Genomic DNA, 23,472 nt, shown 5'->3' on the forward strand with positions numbered 1-23,472 from the left:
GATAGTTTGTGTTTATATTATTTCTACCAAAGTGCATAACTTTGCACTTATCAACACTGAACCTCATTTTCCAGTTTGCTGCCCAGTTTTCCAATTTTGTCAAATCGCTCTGCAAAGTGGCAGATCCTGCATGGAACTTATAATTCTGCACAATTTAGTGTCATCAGCAAAAATAGATACAGTACTCTCTATGCCCACCTCCAGGTCATTAATAAACAAGTTAAAAAGCAAAGGACCAAGGTTAATAGCATGGGCCAGTGGGATGGTATACGCGTCTCTTCGGTTTTCTGAAGTCACCCAAGGTTTCATCATGAGGAATCTTCAGGTGATGGAATTTTTGGGAGATAATTGTATTAAAACATGTAGGGAGGTAGTGCTATATTTCTGCACTTTCCACCCTCCTGCAGAGGTCTCCTGTAGTGGAGCAGGCACTTACCCTGTGTCTTCCTGTTGGAGCCCATATGTTTGTTATCAGCAGGTTCTTCGCTACCAGTTGAACACCAATCTTAGGGCTGCAGGAAGTTGCAAAGCAGCCAGAAGTGACCTGGAGCTAGAAAGTCTGGAAGAGCAAACCAGGAGGAAGAGAGAGAAGGACAGGGAGCTTCATACTGTTTACTAGGCTGTAAGGCAGAATTTATCCTTTGGAGCAGATTAGTATAGAAAAGGCATATCCTGTACATGGAGAGACTGACATCCATCCTGTGAGGAACACTGACTGGAGTAACAACCACAGTACCTACAGGGGGGCCCCCAAATTTTGTATGTACTGTGCTGGACCCTTATAGTGAAAATGTGCTAAAGGAGCACTTAAAGAGGTACAGATACTGAATTGTTTTGAGTTAAAGGGCTTTATTTCTTTAGTCAGTGAGAAAGCAGGGTTTGTTTATAAACTCGGCAAATTTGCACATGGACAATAATGCACAGCAACCAATCATTGATTAGCTGTGTTTTGCAGCTCTAGGTAAAACAATAAAGGCAAACACTTGATTGGTTGCCATATAATACTGCCTAGGGGAAAATACCAAGTGTTTTTCTTAATATATAATCAACAGTTTGTCCATTTCCCTATGGACCAAACTGTAAATTATATCCTTTTAAACAGCACATATCCACCTCACAACACGCCATTTATGACAGAAAGACTTGCACACTCTTTTGCCTTTCTAGAGAACCCCCATCTTTTTCACTGTAGCCATGCCTGCCATCTGACTATCTCAGATCCATTGGCTTCATTACACTGGCCTGCTTCCTTCAGCATTACAGGAAGTAGTGGCAGGAGAAAAAAATAACTCCTTATTGATTTTGTGGAATTCCTGCTTCTGCCAGAACACTTGAGAGAGCTGACACTTCTTACAATATGACTCTTTTGTGAAGTCTGCATCAGAATGCTTTTGGTGCAATTAAATCCTCTCTTCTTTTCTCCTGAGCTATCTGCTGTTAACACCCTTCCTGCCACAGTTATTATTCTTCATTTATTATTAAAGGATAACTGTCTACCTGAAATTGTTTTTCATTATAAAAGGCACCTGTTACCATGAAACTGTTTTCCCCAGAGTGCTCACTCCGGTGGTAACAATAGTTTTTTTTAAATAGCCCCTGCCAGCACTAGGCCATCCACACTGGGAGGGAGCTTCTGGTGTGGGCAGCCATAGTAACATAGTAACATAGTAAGTTGGGTTGAAAAAAGACATACGTCCATCAAGTTCAACCATAATGCCTATATATAACCTGCCTAACTACTAGTTGATCCAGAGGAAGGCAAAAAAACCCCATCTGAAGCCTCTCTAATTTGCCACAGAGGGGAAAAAATTCCTTCCTGACTCCAAGATGGCAATCGGACCAGTCCCTGGATCATATTGTATAGCGCACATAGGCATAATGAGTGAGCCTCCCTGCTTGCGTCTGATGTAAGTATGATGGATGTGCCTCACAAGTTTACGTCACATGCATGCACATTATGACCAAGTTGAGGCAATTGCACATTATGTGCATGCATGTGTCCAAACATGGCAACCCACACTGGAGGCCCCTTTCCGGCACAGGAGCAGCCTAGCACTGGCAGGGGCTATTTAAAAAAAAAAAAAAATAATGCCCCCAACTGGAGTGTGTGCTCTGTTTAACCACAGGTACCTTTTAACACAGAAAAGCGGTAACAATAACTTTTTAAAAAGGATGAAAAAACATACACGTTGTCATTTTCGTATCACTTGTTTTTCTACAGATAAGAGAGAAAGCAGTTTTTTCTTAACACTGTCTAATCCAATAATTTCACTCTCTAACCTGCATGCCTTATTGGACAACTATGGTTTAATTTCGGGCAACAAGGTAAAGTAAATCAAAACGGAAGCTCTCCCATTACATACCCCTGTTACAACTTTGGACGCTCTTAAAAAGACTTTAAATTATAGCTGGAAAACGGATGCACTCTCATATTTGGGGACACAGAAAACAGCAGACTATCATCAACTGTACGACTTCAACTTTAAAACTCTTATACACCATACAAAGACTACACTTCTCAAATGGTCCACACAATCCATCTCAAGGAGAGCAGCGGTAAAAAGTCTATCCTCCCAAAATTCCTTTACCTATTTGAAACGCTACCGGTCAAAATTCTGCCTAAAACATTTAATGAACTACAAGAAAGCTCTCCACAGATTTATCTGGAGCCACCACAGACACCAGATTCCCCAATCAGTTCTAATGCCCCCACTCCAATATGGAGGTCTAAGGTACCTGTGCTTAAATACTAAAAAGCTGCGCATCTAAGACAGTTATTAGCCTGGTCCCATTGGACCACACAAACCACTTGGGGCCTTATAGAAAACGCCATGACAGGGGACATTCACATAAACTCACTTATTTGGTTTATAAATGGAAATTTTAAAATACTGTCTACTTTACTGAACTAAACACAACTGACATTGCAACTATGGAGCAAGCTTCAACGACAGTATAACCTAAAATCAACACACCCTGGAATTACAATGTATCTTAAAAATTCAGCTTTTGAACCAGGCACAGCACCCTCATTTTACAACAGGTGGTCAAAGACTGACCTTTTCACCATTGATGACCTGATAGATCCACAAACCCATGTTATTTACACTTTCTCAAAACTAAAAGAAAGAGCACCAACTGTTAAATTACTGTTCTTTGAATACCTCCAACTTCGCAACTTTGTAACCACGTATATTAAACCAACAGCACCCATTTTATCTACAGCATTTTAAATAATTGCAAAACGGGGCCTCCCTCAAAAAAACCTGATATCAATCATATACAAGATGTTAGTCCAACCACTCCTGGTTCAATCCCCTCACCATTCCTATATGACCAAATGAAACTATGCACTACAGACACCTCTCCCCCAGTCAGACTGGGATTAAATATGGTCCAACGCAAAAGAAAATGGTAACATGTGCACAACAAAATGAAAACATCTACAAAGTAATGATGTTCTGGTACCACACCCCAGATAAACTTCACAAACTCCAGACGCCTCTCCCCCGGTCAGACTGGGATTCCACATGGTCCAACGCAAAAAAAAAATGGTAACATGTGCACGACAAAAGGAAAACATCTACAAAGTAATGATGTTCTGGCACCACATCCCAGATAAACTTCACAAGCTATTCCCAGACTGCTCTCCACTCTGTTGGAGAAATTGTGGGGGCACAGGGCACCCAAATTCATATATTCTGGGAATGCCAACTTCTCCAACCACTATGGACAGAAGTAGCCAATATGTTAAACCATCTTCTAGGATTTCCTGTTCCTAAAAAAATATCAACTTTCCTACTGGCAAGCCCTTCAACGAAATGCATAAATACACTCAAGCACTGTTTAACCAAATCCTCACAGCCACAAGGCTAGCAATAGCCTCCACATGGACATCAACAACTATACCAACGATTGCCGAAATCACAAAGAAGGTAAATGACAACAGACTCTTCAAATCCAGAATATCTTCTATGCAAGACAACTAACTATTTACATGGTCCATATGGGAACTAAGAGGATATGTCTTCTACCCCTGAGACAACCTTTCACTGCCCCACAGACCGCTAGATATGATACCCCAAGATATGAGAGAAAGCTCCATTGACCGCTATCTACAACCTCCAACAAATATACTATGCCATGCAGAATAACCACCACCAAAATCATGCAGTGAATGTGTCTTACATCTTTTGTGTGCTTTGTATATTTTGCTTGTATTTACCCCCTTTTATTTTTTCTCCCCTCCATTCTTTATAAAATTCACTAAAAATCATAAGTTACAAAAAAAGAGAGAAAGCTGTTGATTTTGCCTTACCTGCAACCTTGTGCTTTTATATGGTAACGTAACTCCTCTGTGACTTATAATATCTTTATAAATTACAGTAGGGGGTACATTATCCACTATGTATATACTACATAAACATGAGAATGCCACTTTGCTTTTTGATCTTTGGTATGAAAGAAAAAATGCCAGATTTTTAATAAGCACAGTACAGTAGTATTTTTTTAATACTAGATCTAGAACTGCTAGTGCGGGTCCATTGATTTTCTTTCCCTAGGGCCTTTTTTACTTTTCAAATGTATACTTTGTAGAGATTCTTATGTTATTCTTTATGAATGTGTGTTGTACAATTGCAGATTTAACAATTTAATGACCCCACAACTAACTTAAATGAAAAATTTATTTGGAAACACAGAATTTAATGAATATCAGTTACATCTTCCACACATACCTTACACTGCAATTTTATGGCATTTTTAAATAAATATTCAGACACTGTGTTGCAGAAAAAAAAAATGTTAAAAGCAAAACTCCATTAAAATTATTGAGAAAGTGCAGAACTGTGCTGGAGAGTACATCGTTTTTATTGTGACCGATAAAAGCAGACTTTTAGAAAAAAAAATAACTGTGAAAATTTCTTGAAAATATTTATTTCTATTGCTCTTACCATCAACTATAACTGAGTAGTATATTGCATTTTGTATTTTATGACTTTAGGAAATATAGTTGTAACTATTAAAAAAAAAAAGTTGTGCTTTAATTTTAATTAAAATAAATACATTTTATTTCACTCATGTTACAAGATTAATAAAATGGATTGTGGAATTTTAGGTGTAGAAAATAATTTCAGTCACATCATATTCATTTCTTGGCCAGTGAGATTTAAAAATTAAGTGTTAAATATTATGAAAAGCTTTTAAACTATTTGAAAAACTGTACTTTATCCAGTAAACTGGCTAAAACCATGGTTCCATACCAAGTCTTTGTCTGCAAATCAAATAAATATATTTTACTATTCAGTATATAAAAATATATATATACAGGTATGGGATCCCTTATCCGAAAACCCGTTATCCAGAAAGTTCCGAATTACGGAATCCCCATCTCCCATAGACTCCATTTTGATCAAATAATTCAGAAATGTAAAACTTATTTCTTTTTTCTCTGTAATACTAAAACAGTACCTTGTAATTGATCCCAAGTAAGATATAATTAATCCTTATTAGATGGAAAACAATCCTATTGGGTTTAATTAATGTTTTATTGATTCTTTAGACTTAAGGTATGGAGATCCAAATTACGGAAAGACCCCTTATCCAGAATACCCTTGGTCCTGAGCATTCTGGATAACGGGACCTATACCTGTACTATACAGAACTAAAACAATATTATTAAAGGGGTTTTAAACCCTACGCAAATGTGTTTCACTGTAAACCCTAGTTCTTTAAAATAGATGACAATAGACAGTGACAGGAGGTTCCCTGCACTCACCCATTATCAATATGCTAAGGACATTAAGGCATTTGGGGGGAATGTAATAAAAGTCAGTAACGGAAAAATTATTTGCAATGCGAAACTGCATGCCTCTGTACGGACAAATTTGCCTTTACGTGAATTTTATATGGACTTTGCGAACGCGAAAACTGTTTAGCGACCACTTCCAACAGTGGAAGAAAGTCTGTGAATTTTGTTGTGCGCAGTGTATGTAATAAAACTTCTTAATGAAAAAGATGTTACGTTTGCTCCAAAAGATTATGCCACCTTCAAGCATGCCTTAAAAAGTTTGCAATGTGCAATTACAATTTGCAATGCAGTAACGGTCTAATGAACAATATTACATTGCAAAATGCGAAATTTTATTCTTATTTGTGCACACTTTTTTTCCATTTATGACATTTTATTACATTCCGCCATTGGTGAGTTAACCTACTATGCCTAAAAACCTAAAATGCCCTCCCCTTTAAATAAAACAGGGATTGTTAGTCCATTTGTTAGTCCATATATAGCAATATATTCAAGCTGGCCAATTACATCAAAATCATCCCCGGTCTGGTCGCTCTTACACTTACTTTCATCTGATTCATTAAGAATTATACTGCTTCATTATACATTTTTCACAGCTTTCCAGTTTTATTGGAAACTTGCTTGCTTTCAAGGTTAAAACTCTCAAATGACTGCCCTTTTACTGACCACTATTAGTATCACCTGAACAAAGCTGGTAAGTATTGGAGCTACTACATAAAGGTGGTCACTGCTTCTGTATAAAAAAAGTTGTGTGCACCATTTAAACCATTAGGCGGGGTGCAAATAACATATATAAGGGCATACGTGTTGCTAACCAGTCCTTTTACTGTTATCTTATATAGTTTAACATATAATTTTGTGTTTTTATAATAAAATGCTGCCATCATAAAGCAGGACATATTGCTGTTTACCTGTTCTGTGACAAAACTGTGAGTCATAAAGTGACATTTAAACAGATCAGGTGGGCATTTTGTTGGAAGATTATTTGGGTTTTTAATGGAGCTACTGCCTCTAGCAAGCTTGGGAAAAGTTTTATCAAAAGCAATATTGCTTTTGAACACAACCCTGATGTTACTAAACTACAGCTTTACTCCCTTGATAACATGTAATTTGTAAATTTTGATGATATTTAGTACTGAAACATCTTAAGAAAATTAATGATTCAGACATGTAGTCATATTAGAATAATATTGCTAAATGGAGTAATTAACTATGATATTGCACTCATATAGAAAATAATCTTTAATATGTATGTGCTAACCCCATTTACCTGTGTGAACATACCTTGAAAATGATGGAATGCTTTTCTACACCTAAATTAACCAATATTCAAAACAAAGAAACAGTTTAATTTTGGCAAATAAAACATATTCCATATTTATTATTTTTCCCACTGTCTGTTAAATAAATATTTTATATATGCATTTAGTGGAAATCGGATCTGTCAATAAAGTTTCTCAGTGTCGAGAATAATAACATAACTCTAGTGGCTACAAATATTAGTGGGTTTTTAGGTAGAATGTCTAGATATCCCTGTCTAGGACAACCAATATAGGATTTCAACTTTCTATTAAAGGGAAAAATATGTGGAAGGTAAAATATATATTCTAGTTAGATTGCATACATCAGTACTAGCATTTTAAATCTCAAAGTTTCAATAGGCACTTTAGTGGAATTAAGAAAAAAATCTGCCTCTCTTTCCACCTTGATGCCACAGTTGTCATGTCTTTAAATCTATGTAATAGACCTGAGTTTTTCTCAGTTTCAATGAAAATAGCAAAACGTGTGCACTTTCATTGCAGGGTCAATCTCTCTGTGATACACACAAAAAAAAATAATGATAAATATTTTAATATAAAATTGTGTTTGTGTTCTTTTTACATAGTCCAGGTAAAGCTTTTAATTGTTTGTCATTCTTCTTTTCTCGAAATTAAGTTATTTTGTCCAGATTATAATTTTCTTTTCCAAACATTTCTGCCAAGCTTTTAAAATGAGGTCCCCAGTCACTTAAAAAATCATATTCCTGTTCCATCTCCATATTTTGTGACTCTATTGAACTCAGAGTTTCAGCTACAGATCCAGTTCCTTCATAAGCATATGTTGCTAATGAGTCATATGGTGGCGCATTTGGATCTGCGTCATGCTCTTGTAGCTTCTCATTAATAAAATCTCTAATGTCAGTGTTAAATTCTGATGGTGGCTTTTGACGAGGCAAACAAAGATGTTCCGGCTTTATGTCTCTGCGAACTTTATGCTCTTCTATTACCTTTGGATTTCTAAGTGCACCAATGTCAAATGCCTGAGTGTCCTCTTCGCCACCACCCTCATCATCATAATGAATGACATTGTCTCTTATATCTTCTTTTGAGGTCATAAGGGCATCTTTCTTTTTCTGTCGTCTTAATGCCACATAAAGTACAACTATAACTAAAAAGAAAAAGAATTAGCATTGTAAGCAAAGCATCTATAAGAAAAGTTAGAAAAAATATCATTTTGAGATCAAAGTTTGATAGCATTCTGGATATGACATTACACCAATAAATCACCAAGCTTTAAATAGACAAAATGGCCTAGAGATTTCTTTATATTACTTTGAAAGTAAGGACTATGGGATTAACAAAAGCTAACAACATTTCACCTATTACACTGAAATAAGAAGAGACCTGCATCCTATCAATCCACCAATCCCATAATGTAGCATATAGATGGATTTTATTTCCAATTAATTGATACAAAAAGTAGTCATCAAAACATCTCAAGGACTGGGGGATGTTGCCCAAGGATAGTTACATAGTTACATAGTTACATAGGATTGAAAAAAGACCAGTGTCCATCAAGTTCAACCCATCCAAGCAAACCCAGCACATCTAACCCACACCTACCAATCTATACATAAACTATAAATACAACCACTAGTACTAACTGTAGAATTAGTATCACAATAGCCTTGGATATTCTGATTGTTCATGAACTCATCCAGGCCCCTCTTAAAGGCATTAACAGAATCTGCCATTACCGCATCTCTAGGAAGGGATATATTTATGTAAATATGTATAGTATGTATTCTTATATACACATGTACATGAATATTCCTGGTTAGAAAGGTTCTTTAATAAAAGAGATAGTTCAATCAAAAATACACATTTATTAACAAAAGTTATTACACATATCTACAGAAATAACAAACATACAAAATACAAAACAACACTAAATCTAAATACAATCTAATCTATATATAACTGCTATTTAGAAAGATAATTATAAAGGTGGATATTTTACATAGAATCCCACTGCCTCCCTTATACTCATCCTTCCATTGAGTCAGGCATCTGTGTCCTCACTCCAGGAACTCCAGGAACACACTACTAAAACTTAACCCATGCTATTAACCTAGAGATTGGTCATAGTTGATGTGGCAAGTTCTGATTGGCCAATGACCATTAAGTTAACTTTAGGGAGTTATAGATAGGCCATAGATTCCTGAGGCAGGTTGGACAATTTGGGAAAAGTTGGGAAAATGCAGTTGGAGACAAAGGGTATTGAATTTCCAACCACCCTTGGTCAAAGGGGATGAGACTTAGTAACTGTGTGCTAGATAGGATCTGTTGTAACCTGATTGTATCTAATATGTAAATTACTCAACATCCTTAAATACACAAGTTACAATGTATATATAAAATACACGCATATGCTATTTAATAGAGCATGTCTCACTGGGTTAACAGGGGATGGCAAACAGTTCCTCTAAGATCTTGGACACCCATCCCTGGAACAAATGCAAAAACCAGCACCTCAAGGTTCAAGTGACAAGATAGCCTGTCACCTGTATGGTATAAAGTAGGAAGACAAAACAGCCCAAACAGCAGTAACGTAACAAGGTAGTTTATTGGGGGTATCCCGAATGGAGAAGGATCTGGGGTTTTTTGTTGTCTAAGTTGTCTAATTCCAGGCAGTGTCATTCAGTGGCTTCTAAAGCAAATAAAGTGCTGTCTTGTATAAAAAAGAGCATTGACTCAAGGGATGAAAACATAATTTTGCCTCTTTATAGGTCCCTGGTAAGGCCTCACCTTGAGTATGCAGTGCGGTATTGGGCTCCAGTCCTTAAGAAGGATATTAATGAGCTGGAGAGAGTGCAGAGACGTGCAACTAAACTGATAAAGGGGATGAAAGTTTTAAACTATGAGGTTAGATTGTCGAGGTTGGGGTTGTTTTCTCTGAAAAAAATGCGTTTGTGAGGGGACATGATTACTCTGTACAAGTACATTAGAGGGATTATAGTCAGAGTAGGGATGTTCTTTTTTCCCATAAAAACAATCAGCGCACCCCCTTTAGATTAGAGGAACGGAACTTCGATTTGAAGCAGTGTAGGTGATTTTTCATGGTGAGGGCAGTGAGGTTGTGGAATGCCCTTTCTAGTGATGTTGTAATGGCAGATTCTGTTAATGCCTTTAAGAGGGGCCTGGATGAGTTCTTGAACATAGTATCCAAGGCTATTGTGATACTAAAATCTACCATTAGTATTAGTGTTTGTATATATAGTTTATGTATGTGAGTGTATAGATAAGTATAGGTTTGTGTGTGCTGGGTTTACTTGGAAGGATTGAACTTGATGGACTCTGGTCTTTTTTCAACCCTATGTAACTATATGTAGATACTGGATATGGAAAGATAGAATTTTCCTATAAGGGATCACTTTACTATTACACTAAACTATGTAAACTATGCTCTTAACTTTCTACATTACAGACCCCAAATGATCAACATTGAATAACTTTTCTACAAGACAATTTAACTTACTCAAATTGAATAAAACAATATCTGAGGAAGAGGTACAACTATATAGAGGGCAATGAGCACGTTTTGATGCAAGTTTGATGGCAGAACTGTCAGCCCCCCTATTTTTTAGGGAGTTACCCAAAAGTTACTCCGGTCATTCAATAGCATTTTCCCTTTCTTTTTTTTTTTTTTTAAATATCCCAAAGTTTGCGTCAAATTGTGGGCACCCATGAACATAAAGCAAGCGTTGACGTGATCAGGAGAATTTTTCGTATGTGTGGGAAGCATTTTTTCAGCATCAATTCAGCATCAATTCAATTTTGTTCATGCATGTGACATTACTTTTAGATGCGCAGCATGTGCCGTCACTTTCCGGTATAGCCGCAAATTTTTGCCACTGAAGTTGACAGCTGGCCTTTATGATGAATACACAGGGAAAACTCAGCACAGCAACTTATGAGAAGATTTACTTGCTAATCACACAAAGCACATTTCATAGTGTGGAAAACCAAGAACTATATGGTGGAAGGAAGTGGAAACCAGCAACTAATTTGCAACTAATGATTATTAGTGATAATCCAGGGGCTATTGCAGGGTGATGGTAAGACCTTGTTTTCCTGCCGATGGAGCAACATTTATCCAGACATTTGATTTAGATGGTTCACCATGTCCCACCATACTCTCTATTTAAAGAGATCATTATATACCTTGTTCCATTGAAATTATTGCTGTGACATGTTTGTGGTGTAACACTGTGCGTGACATTCACTGTGTTTACTTGATCTGAATATTGTTAATCTTATTATTCATAGTGGCATAAGCATTAAGCATACTAGCAGTTGCATGCTAATAAAATATGAAAACTCACCTAAAAGTATAATGATGCACAGTAAGATTGCTATTAAAGCACCAGTGCTTAACCCTACTGGTAAAAAAATAGCTTCAACGTTGCAAGACAAAACAACACCTTTAGAATCACATCTGCAAACTCTTATAGTCAATGTGCTTGTGCTGCTTTGAATAGGATAACTGCTGTCCTCTACAACCACTGGGAGGAGATAAAATTCTTTCTGTCTACGGCTGTATCCATGCTTTTGTGCTTGTATTCCAGCTGTGTTATCTGTAAAATAAAATACATTTATAAAAGTTATAATTTATTTTCATGTTATCTTTATATACTCTATGCACATGCATGGGCTATAGACTGCACTTTCTCATAGGAAATATTATCCTTGTAAAGCAATGACCTCTGTAATGGCAACTAAATATGTTAATGTGAACTGTCAGCAGAGGAAAGTTACTAGTGCAGGATTCACTCCCTTATTTGACCTTTCATTAAGAGTTGCAAACCTAATATATAAAATGACTGTATGGATTTTCAAGCATTTTATAAGTAACATGCATTTGCAAATCTGTTATAAATATTAATGAACAGCATACTAGTGATATATTCTCCTTTGAGAAGTAGTTTGAAAAGTAGTTTAAAATCTACTATGAATTGAGTCAAGACCTTTGCCAGTTAATATAGTTAATTTTTGCAATCATTCATAATGTAGTATTTAAAATACTCCTTCACGTGACTCCTTCAGTTTTATTTATAGGATCCACGATCCATGTTATGAGAAAATTGCTGTTATATCTATTTGCCTAGAGGTAATGTGTTCTCAGGTCGGAGGAACCTGGGGGATTAGGCACAATATCTTGAGCCCAGGCCCACAGGGAGGTAGTTATGTCACTGTATAGTATAAATTAGCAACATTAAAGATAACCCATCTTAAAGATTTAGAGCTTTTCTAACATACATATTAAAAATACACATATAATAAGTGTGTATGCCTTAGCTTTTAGATAATAAGGTATTCCTGACTGGTGGATTTTCTTGAATTTGTGTAAGTTTACATTGGTTACTGACTGTCAGGTACAAAACCTTTCACAACTTTTCCTATATCCCTCCGCTGTGAGAAAGTACCTATACAATAATTCAGTAACTGGCATGGCCTATAATGAAATGGTTAGATATTATTTGGATGTACAAAAGAGATGGCAACAAAAAAAGTAAAGTTTGACCTTATGGGAATCCATAAGGATATCATAACTGGGTGTAAATATATATTCTTATTGGGATAATGTAATAAAAGTTGTAATGTTACTTTTCAAGTAACCAATCAGCACATAGCATCTAATTGTTTGCATTGTGTATCCAAGCCTGAGAAAATGTTGTACCCTTTATTACAATATCCTGTAGTTAAACAATACTTTTAAGTCATTTACAAATTGCAAGGCAGGGTGCAAAGGTAAATAACAGGTATAAGCCATATGTTTTACACTTTGTCCCCTGCCCAGGCAAGATCACATAGAGTCTGCATTTTTTTGATGAATACAGTGATGCTGACATTGAGTAGCAGTGAATTCATTCCCCTCATACTCCCTAATTTGTGTATCATTTAAATTTTCAAGTTAGAAAGCAGTGGTGGCCTGGATGGAGCTTAAGTCCAGGGAAGCCTTGTGTCTGCCAGCACTGCACCATACAGAGGATTTTTAATTAGGACCGAGGAACAGACTTCAATAATGCCAGGCACAAATGCTGGGTAATTGAGCACTAAGGGGAATGATTTTGTGTTCCTCACTGCACTAGCTCTTGCATCTAGGGTTGCCACCTGCCCGTTTTTTCTTTACCAGCCTGGCCAGTAAAAATGACGCTTGTTATCAATGTTATTAATAGGGAAGAAGATTAAAAATATAGGAATCGGTCATTTATAAATGACCCATTTACAGTATATTGTACTTAGCAACACACTCTGTTCTGAATAAACACCCTACAAAAATATCTAAATAGGCATTAGCAAACATTTTCACCTAGTAATTTTGCATGTATGGCAGCAGCAAATATTTTCTTAAATCTGATCTGGAATTTCTCCATGCATTTTGTTTTGCCAGAAAAAATGGGGTGTTTGTGCTAGGAAAAAACACTCATTGAAGCCAATGTATTTGGCAAAATTCCAATGAAATATTAGCATTTCATGAATTTTTCAGCAGTTCCACAAAAGGGACCAGTTTTGTTTATCACTATCTCTACACAATTTTTGTTCTGCTGCAAACAAAAGTCACCCTGTCAGTTTTGCTGCCACGTGCTGGAATCAAAGAGTGCGTTTTTGAGAAATAAAGGTAAATCTTATGAAAAAAAAAGTTTTAAAGGGGACCTGTCACCCACACATAAAAAGCTGTTTAATAAAAGTCCTTTAACAATTAAATATGAAACCCGAATTCTTTTTTTAATTAAATCATCCATACCTGTTATGGCATAGAGGCGGGGCAGGTAATATATGATTGTCAGCTCAGGTTTTTAATTACAATTACTTTAATTTTCCATTTAGTTTTTTCAAGATATCACTTAGGAGGTGAATACATAAGATTTTGGGGTGATACAAAAAATGGTGCCTCCCTGCTCTCTGTGACTATAAATTCCAGGACTGAAGGGAAAGAAAATTAAATACTTTATATAGTGTAAGTGAAGTTTATTTTGCTGAACAAACATGATAGAAAAGGATTTGGAATTATTTACTAGGGTGACAGGTCCCCTTTAAAGAGTACAGAAATAATGAGGATTTTTTGCAAACCATATCAAAATCAACCGCAGTTCAGTATCAAAATGAAGTTTCCATATGATATGGGCAGTGTAACATCAATCTAATATAGTAAACAATAGAAATGTGTAAATACAGCTTGCCAGTGCCTTATATGTCAGTTAGTCCTCAGTTTATTCCCATCATGCTCTGTCATGCATCTAGCTTAATTTGTTTTTGAAAAGACTGGGAGGCAGGACAATGCAAATTTAGACTGCAACATACAATTTATTACACTAAGGGGTGTATTTATTAACATTGTAGACAAACATCACTGGTGATGTTGCCCATAGCAACCAATAAGCAATTCAATTTGGATGATTACCTACAAGATGGAAAACCAAGCAAAGATCTAATTGGTTGCTTTGGGCAACATCTCCAGAGATGTTTGTCTCCAGTGTTGATAAATACACACCACATGTTTCGGCTTCACAAGCTCTTTATCAAGTGTAAAGTTTACATAATCAAACAACATTTATGTCCACGTCCCCAATGGTGACATTATAACTCCTCCCTTTTGCAGTTAAGTGCTCATTAGTCAGTAAGTTGTAGTCCAAATGTTCTTTGTCCTGCCTCCCAATCTCTTTCTTTCAACAAACAGACTTAGATAACAACAGAAATATGGGCTCATTATAAGCAAGATTTATATTGATATCATATGAACCTATTATGATTAGAATGGTAAAAAATATTGTGTAAAATCAAGTTTAAAATTAAGAAGAGGGTTGTCTGTCCTATGAATTGCGATTACATTGGATTGTTGTGCATATGAAAATCTATATAATCAAGAAGCTTACTTTTGTAGTCATGGATGGTAAAATTGGGGTTTGCTGAAGAATCAGGTGGCTGTCTGAAGGAAAAAATCTGTCCTGCTGGTGACATATCCCTGTCAACGGCACCAATAATTTGGATGATCTAAAATCAGATAAAAAAAAAAACACATCCAAAACATTTTCTTTTTTTTCATATAAATACTATTTAGTGTGGGCTTAGAAATATTTATCTTTGAATATAAGAAGCTTTCGCCCTAGAAAAAGGAAAAAGGTTACAGAAGCAACACTTTTAGAAATCAGTATGCAATTTGAAAAGTCTTTCTATCCGAGTTACAGCTATGGTCTGAAATACTTAGGTATTCTGACAGTGTAAATAAACCAAACAGTATCAGGTACTGTGGGAATGGATGGATTCTATTAAATCCTGTATCTGTATTTAATAATGAGTTGTGTAATGTTGTTAATGCATCTGTTAAATTCCTTGCTTACATTGTTAATTTTTTTTTCAGTTCAGCTAGGTTCTTCTGAATAAACCTTATACCATGTAACAATCTAGATAATTTACTAAATTAAAGGATTGACCTTATCTGCAACCAAGGTGTATTTTTCAACATTTGTCATCTGCAAATCTACTGTGCAGAAAGAATGTGACCAACTAATTAAAATACAGGACAATGAAACTCAATTATTATGAAGGCAAAAAATATCCTTTAGAGTTAGATAATAGTCTAGGGGAAATGCTGGCAAAATAACAATATGATCCTCAAAACACTTGCCCCCTCAGTGTTGGTGAGTCGCACAAACATGAAAAAGTATTTGGGGATGCCATTTAAAGACTATGATTGACTATTTGTTAGCCCCCATTTTTGTCACCATGCTTCCAAAAAATGCCTTCAAGACAGAAAAATGGGCATCTACTTTGAGGTCACTGAGAGCAACATCAAAGGGGGTGGTAAGAAACATGTTACATGTTACATGTAAGATACATTCAGATGGAGCACAAGTTATTCGGCTAAACTGTGAACTGCATATTCAATGTTCTAACTGCCATGTGAGCTGGATAAGAAAATAAATTGTACTTTCTTTATCCCGTTAACTTTAACAGAGACTTTTGTCCATCACATTCAACCATTTAGCTTTATTAACTATTATGACACCTCTTACATAGATTCTATCAGTGGCCTAAGTTCTTGCACCTCCCAAATAAATAGACACAGGCATAGAATCTATTATCAAAAATACTTGGGACCTGAGGTTTTCCGGATAGAGGATCTTTCAGTAATTTGAATCTCCATAGCTTTAAGGTGGCCATACACGAGGCGATTTCGCTCGTTGTGCGATGAACGATTATATCGACAAACGATCGTATGGCGATCGAGTTCCCATACGATATGCCATCCACGGGCAACGATAATTCGGGAAAGATTTTGTCGCATCATTATCGTGAAATACCTACGATCGTACATCTACGTACGATCGATGTCGTTGACTTCTGCTGCTGGCAATCGTGACATGCGCAGAGAACAATCGTTGAAAGACAAATGTCTGACACTCACACCAACTGGGCGATTTTATCGTTAAACGACCAAAATTTTTAAACCTGGCCGATCGATTTTGGGGACGATAATGTCGGCTCGTTTAGTGGGCCGACGATCGTTCGTACACCACCAACTATACGATAACTTAACGATAGCATCGGATCGTTCGGGAATCGGTCGTTTGTAAGTAAAAAATCGGTCCGTGTATGGCCACCTTAAGTCTACTAATAATCATTTAAACATTATTAAACCCAATAGGATTGTTTTGATAACCGATATGGATTCATGCAGCATAGTTACATCAAGTATAAGGTACTGTTTTATGGTTACAAAGAAAATAGAAATAATTAAAAAAAAAATGTGAATTATTTTGTTAAAATTACCTTCCTGTAATTCAGAGCTTTCTAAAGCTTTCTATAGCCAAAAGTTAAAATTATTTGTATGGGTTTGAATGAAAAGGTTCTCTAAAATCTAAGACTATCCAATTTCCTAATCTACCTGGCACAAAAGGCTAGTACTTGGTGAAATGGTGATATCTAGCATTTATAGAAGCATGTTGATTATTAGTCATTATATTGTTTCAAAGGGAACAGGATTTTTATTAGTCAAACAAAATAATTATTAGGCATTATGCATTAGACCAACTCAAATACCATACAGTGAATACTTACGGTACTTCACAGCCATTGTAAACAGAACATCCCTATTATTTGATTGCTGAGCAGTGTCAACTCTGTTATTGTTAGGTATGAGATGTTTGATAACTTTTAAGGAAATCCCCAAACTTTGTATCACATAGACTATGCAGTAACTTGACTAAGTCATAAAAATACAAAATGATAACATACATTAAAGGAAGATCCAGTAGGAATTTGTTGATTTACAACATAGTACAGGTATGGGATTTGTTATCTGGAATCCCATTATCATGAAAGCTCTGAATTATAGGAAGGCCATTTTCATTTAAGCAAATAATTCACATTTTTAAAAATGTTTTCTTTTTTCTTTGTAATAATAAAACAATGCCTTGCACTTAATCACAACTAAGATATAATTACTCCTTATTGAAGGCAGAGCAATCCTAGTGGGTTTGATTAATGTTTAAAGTGAACCTGTCATCCTAAGAAATAATTACAAATTGTTTTCTAATGTCTTTGTCAAGCAAAATACATTTCAGTTACACTATATAAATTATTTTAAACATGTTTCCTTTAGCACTGGAATTCACAATTTCAGGAAACAGGCAGGTTCCATTTTGTGGACACTGTTATTAAGGCAAGCTGTGCATCCTGCTAAAATCTTGTTTCTGTGCCAGTATGGGGGGGACCTGATACCCATGTCCATGCACTGGTTACACAATTAGATGGTGAGGAGGGAGGGGGAATGTGAAGAGTGCAGTGACATCTAAGGAGTTCTGAATTGAAAGTGAAAGTAACTGTCTGCCCCACCCCTATGCCTAAGGGATAGAGGCAGGTCAGGCAATATATGATTGACAGCTGGGACTTTAAATGCTTATATAATGGGTATGGATATGTTAATAAAAAAATTACTTTGGGTTACACATTTAATTTGAAAAGGGTTTTAATTATACAGCTTTTTATGTCTGGGTGACAGGTCCACTTTAAATGATTTTTTTAGTAGATGGTATGGAGATCCACCTTACAGAAATGTATCCAGAAAACCCCAGGTCACAAGCATTCTGGATAACAGAATACCTGTATATTCTTTTAAGAAAAGAGAACTAATTATACAAAATACACAACCTTCATAAAGTCTAACAATATGGAATAGAAAATGCAGAAAAGTTCATGTGTTGGGACAGTAAATAATGGCTATGATGTTTGCTAATAATTATAAACACAACTACACATTGGTTTAAAGCTTTGTCAGTGCATCTCTAATCTTTTGAGAATACAATAAACAGTGTACTTTAATTATTTCATTAACAGTTTTCTCAATCATCTTAGTGTTCTATGGATAATTTACATAATTTGTGAAAATTTCCAAGCACTGCCATCTCCTGTCATTGTCAACAAGGAAGGGAGGAATAACCCTGCCACAGTACATCACCATATACAGTATATCCCTTTAATATACAATAAGGGAACAAAGAAAGTTAACATGCCTTAGAAAAGCTATTGCCACTATTACTTTTTTTTTTTTTTTTTTTTTAATGGACAGGTAATTATGTTAGCATAAAGTGAAGAAAGGTACCAAAGGAATCTGTGGATATTTACAACAAAAAAAAGAACTAATTTTAAAGGGCAGTATTACATGCATACTCCAAATATGTTTTAGATTAATAAACCTCTTTTTTTAAGATTATAATCTTTGAAACACATTGTTTACCACTGCTCTAAAGTTGGTTGCACTAATTATTTTCACTCACCTTAAACATCTTAGCCTCCATCCAAGTAAGCCGCAAACATCAGTCCACTTTTCTTTCTACCATAATCGTATATTGCCAGATACAGTTATTTAGCAAACTGTCATCTTCCAATAAATATCTTTCTTATACAGTGTTTCTACCACACAGTTTAAATTGATGCAACCCAGTTATTAATAATAAATAATAACTGTCAAAGCGAAAGCTTTTGAAATAGCTGTTGTTCATTTGTATAATAAATTGTGCACATGCATAATAATTACTGGCAAGCTGGTATAAATTTATATTTCTGGCAACAATGCCTTATTTAATGTAAGCAAAGTATTTACTTACATGGTTTCTAAAATATTTTGATATGCCAGAAAACCCCCCTACCCTCCACATGATATTGATCTACCTCTCATCCTTTTCCCATAATGGTGTGATTGAGATTTACTAATAAAGCTGCTCCATCTGTGTGTATACATACAGAAACACAAACATGTTCTCTAGTAATAAGAACAGTTCCAGTCTTGTGACTCCAGGCTCCATGATTGTTATTTTCATCCTGTTTAGTATATTGCACATTCTATGCAATAACAAAAACAATTACATTTGCCATTTATTTTCCTTTTTTATTATTGTTGTAAACAAAAATCAAAGCAAAAAGAAAGAAAACAGGAATTTCAAATGTAATATCAATATCACTTATACAAAAGTGTTTATATTTACTGTATAATTGTTTGAGTTTTTACTTAGTTTAATGTATAAACAAAATAATGAAAGCAAAATCAGAATACAAACAGCATTAAGCAAAAACAAAATATTGTGTTTTAGCACATTATGGACTTTAATTAACATTCTTTTTTAAATATTTTGTTGCAATTTAAATAATAGAAAGTTAACATGATACCTGTCCTGGTTTCGCATTTTCACAGACTGATGTCTCATAGGGCAAATATACTTCTGGTGGAAATTCATTGATATCCAAAACATTTATGATGATTTTCACTAGGCTGGCCAATTGAGGATTGTCTAAAAAAAAATCCTTTATTTTATAAGGTGTCTTTCATCAAATTTTGTATTATTATAATCAGCTACAAATGTACTTATTAGATGTACAGCATTTACTTTGCTCGTTCCAAGTCCCACAATATTCTTTTAGTTTAAACAATAGATTTAAATTAAGTTATTACTTAATACAGTAACCAGTAGACTATTTCAGCATTTGTATTTACTTATTATACCTTATTATTACTTATTATACACATTATGCAGTTCCCCTAAGATTGATATCTTATTTCAACAAATAATATCTCCAAATCTAAAATTCTATAAGTAAATACAATATCCATTCTATACTTACTTTACTCTTGGGACTTATTATGATGGCAGGGCTCATTCAGACATGTCAACTCACCCAGAATTTTCATGAGTCACCCTTTATTTAGCCCCCAATCACCTAGTCCTTCACAATAACAGTCCGGTCACCCAATGTCACTAATTTGTACCCAGATCAATTGCTTTCCCGCCATTGAAAATATGGCTGGGGTAAATTGTGAGCTGACAGATGGGCTTAGATGCCTTTAGATCTCTGCTCATTTACTAATGAACACAAACAGTAAACAAACAAAATTGCATCCCTCAGGGTCTATACAGGTGAGGCAACCTTATTATGAGGAGATGTAAGCTGTGCTTACAACATATGATCTGCTGCAAGATTAGTTTGTAGAAATACAAAGGAGCCCTCTACTCAATACCTGCCATACGCAGGAGTTAGGTACAAGGCTACTCATCATCATTCATTGTGTGGCACTCGATACCATTCATTATCTGAATGACACAAAGGAAGTGCCTTTCCTTGGCATGTCCATATGTTGCCCTCCTCCCTCCCACTTGTATGCTGTATTTCTTTGATTCTTCTTTGTATCTTAAAAATAGCAGAAAATATGAAAAGTGGAGATATGATACTCCAAGGATCCAAAATGAGTGTAAAGGGTCCAGTGTATCCCATGTTCTTTTGTCAAGTAGCCATTAGGGGGCATATTTGGGCCCAAAGGGTTACTATTATATATAGTAGATATGTCAAAAGGTATCACCTATTTGTGTCATTTTGCAGTAAAATAAACTATTATGATGAAGATACATACATACATACAAACAAACAAACAATATTGAATTCAGAATTGATGCCATCTGTTGTAGCATGAATATTTTACATTTGCTAAAATAATTTTAGGCTACAACTGTCAAGTACAGTTTATGTATAAAAAATAAGTCTGTAAAACACTTGACAAAGCTACAGTAAAACTTCTGACATATACAATAATATCTTCATCCCAAGGCAAAACATTGCATTAATATTTAGTCAAAAGACTTGCTTTAGATTTGCCTTCTAGCTGTATTTTTTCGAAAGAATACATTCTTTTGTCAAGTAGCATTTATGTCATGCCTTTCTTAAATGTAGCATTGCACTTAATGTAAAACAAGTTCTAAAGTTCACAGAAAACTGCAGTGGTTGCTTTTCCAAACAAATGTGATGAAATAGCATTTATTGTCAATCACTGAAGCCCCGCAGCAAAACACAATGAGCAACACAGGCCTCTAAACATTAAGGAACACAGGGCACTTTGTAGATTTTAGTGTTTGTAAATTTTGTGGCTTTTAGCACACAGCAAGCAATATCATTACTAATGCATGTAGTATCAGCACGGTATTGGCTGTGTTCTTAAGTGTTACTTTTTTAATGACTTTCAAGTTAGAGTTGGTCATAGGACTTTTTTTTTCTAGCAATGCCATTAAAGCCTCTCATGACACTCCAATGATTGATTTTGAATTTTCAATAATGCAATTTGAATTTTTAAGATTTTCATTTGATAAAATTTAGCAATAAATATAATTTACTTAATTTGGTGTTTTCCACTAATTGTTCTATTTAAATATAAGTTTTAAATGGTATTTAAGTTGAAATTGTATTTTAAGTGGAATAATATCAGTAGTCCCAAGGCCTCAACTGTTTATGGGGGGTGGGAGTAGTCACCTCCTATTCTATCACCAACTAACAATGAGTCCTTATTTCATTCCCAATTTTACCTTCCATCTCCCATTCCAATCTGTTGTAAATTCTGCTGCAAAAATCTGCCTCCTCTTATCCAATAGAGAACAGTCCCCTCCACTACTGAAATCCTTATAATTATTTCCCATTAAGCAAAGAATAACTTTAGAATCCCCTCATGACTATTCAAGGCCCTTCATTCCTCTAGTTTAAACCATACAGCATCACTTCTTATGTATCTCTATACATGGGCAATTCCAGTGCTGAATTCTACCTTACAACTTTCTTTATGCTGCTCCTTTGAAATTTCATGCCTTGTTGAAGCCATAATTTTGTCTCCAGGCATGCCACACTGCCAACTCATTCTAAAGTGGCCACATTAGCAAAGAATTATCTGTTGAAATTGAAGAGAAGTATATGGGAGAAACCCAGGCATTATTGAGGATGTGACTGAATAATTTATAAGACAGTAATAAAAAGGTAGTCTGAAATCTTACACTTTGGAATCCTTACTCAATCAAAAAGTTACTGTAGTTTTCATTGAGTAAATTTGTAGTATAACACTGCCTGCTAAGCATTAAGTACCTTTTACATTGACTACACAGTCACTGGATTAATGCAATAAATTCAGCACTTTTTATTGGGTATGTAGCATAATTTGACACAAATATTATATAACAAATTTGAGATAAAGCTTTAGGATAATAATTTAATCAAACATCAGAGAGAGGAATGTACTGCTGAATAGTTGTATTGTCATAGATAAGCTAGTTTTAAAACTTCTTGTTCCAGTTGCAGGAACCAAGAGTATTGAGCCAGATCACACACATCAAATGTAATTCTTATTAGTATATTCTTCTCTCTGATGTTTGATTACAGTGAAACATTATGAAGCCACAATTACACAATGATCTTTTTTGCATTTCAATAGTGTTGCTGACCCTGAAAAACTGTGCAAAAGTCTATATAGCAATACTCCTTTAAGAATTCAACCCTTATGTTGATGAACTATAACTGGTTTTACCTTTAATAATATTTTAAAATGTGCTAATTTGGAACTGTGCAGCAAAGCACAAAGCATTCATTTATTTAACAATTTAAATTAATTTACTTCATTTGGCATTATTAAAGCCATGGAATGATATGGGCAGGGTCGGACTGGGCCAACAGGACACTGGGTAAAAACCTGGTGCCCTTGTGGGCCTGCCAACCCTGTCCTGCTCCCTGTTTTTGCTGGGAACTGTCTGTGGATGCTGCATGGTGCCCCTTCCACCCCAATCACATCTATAAAGAGGCAGGCAGGAGTTCATGCATATGGTGGAGTTGGCATTAATGCTGATCCCTGTAGAGAAACTCACCAGGTGGCAGGACTTGTGGCCCCTGCACACCCCAGTCCAACACTGGCTATGGATTATTATTTTTTTTTTTTTTAACAGAGGGATGGATTTACTCATTGGAAGAAAATATGCAAGAGATCTTAATGATTCTTGTGTTTTCTTGCATTGACTGCTTTTCCCTTTCCTTGGTTTTTGA

The 23,472-nt window shown here is 35.4% G+C and overlaps 1 protein-coding gene across 1 annotated transcript in view; it reads right to left on the reverse strand.

Moving 5' to 3' along the window:
• Window positions 1-6,838: 6,838 nt before the first annotated feature.
• The window catches only part of cdh12 (cadherin 12, type 2 (N-cadherin 2)), a 410,646-nt gene continuing 394,012 nt past the window's right edge, over window positions 6,839-23,472 (reverse strand). Inside the window, exons 13-16 of the mRNA XM_018094961.2 lie at window positions 19,798-19,919; window positions 15,006-15,123; window positions 11,454-11,705; window positions 6,839-8,236 (exon numbers count right to left, since the gene is read on the reverse strand). Of these exons, the coding sequence (XP_017950450.2) occupies window positions 7,740-8,236; window positions 11,454-11,705; window positions 15,006-15,123; window positions 19,798-19,919 (989 nt within the window). The 3' untranslated portion in view covers window positions 6,839-7,739. The remainder of the gene's footprint in view (window positions 8,237-11,453; window positions 11,706-15,005; window positions 15,124-19,797; window positions 19,920-23,472) is intronic.

This window comes from Xenopus tropicalis, chromosome 6 (assembly GCF_000004195.4).
Source record: "Xenopus tropicalis strain Nigerian chromosome 6, UCB_Xtro_10.0, whole genome shotgun sequence".
Lineage (NCBI taxonomy): Eukaryota > Metazoa > Chordata > Amphibia > Anura > Pipidae > Xenopus > Xenopus tropicalis.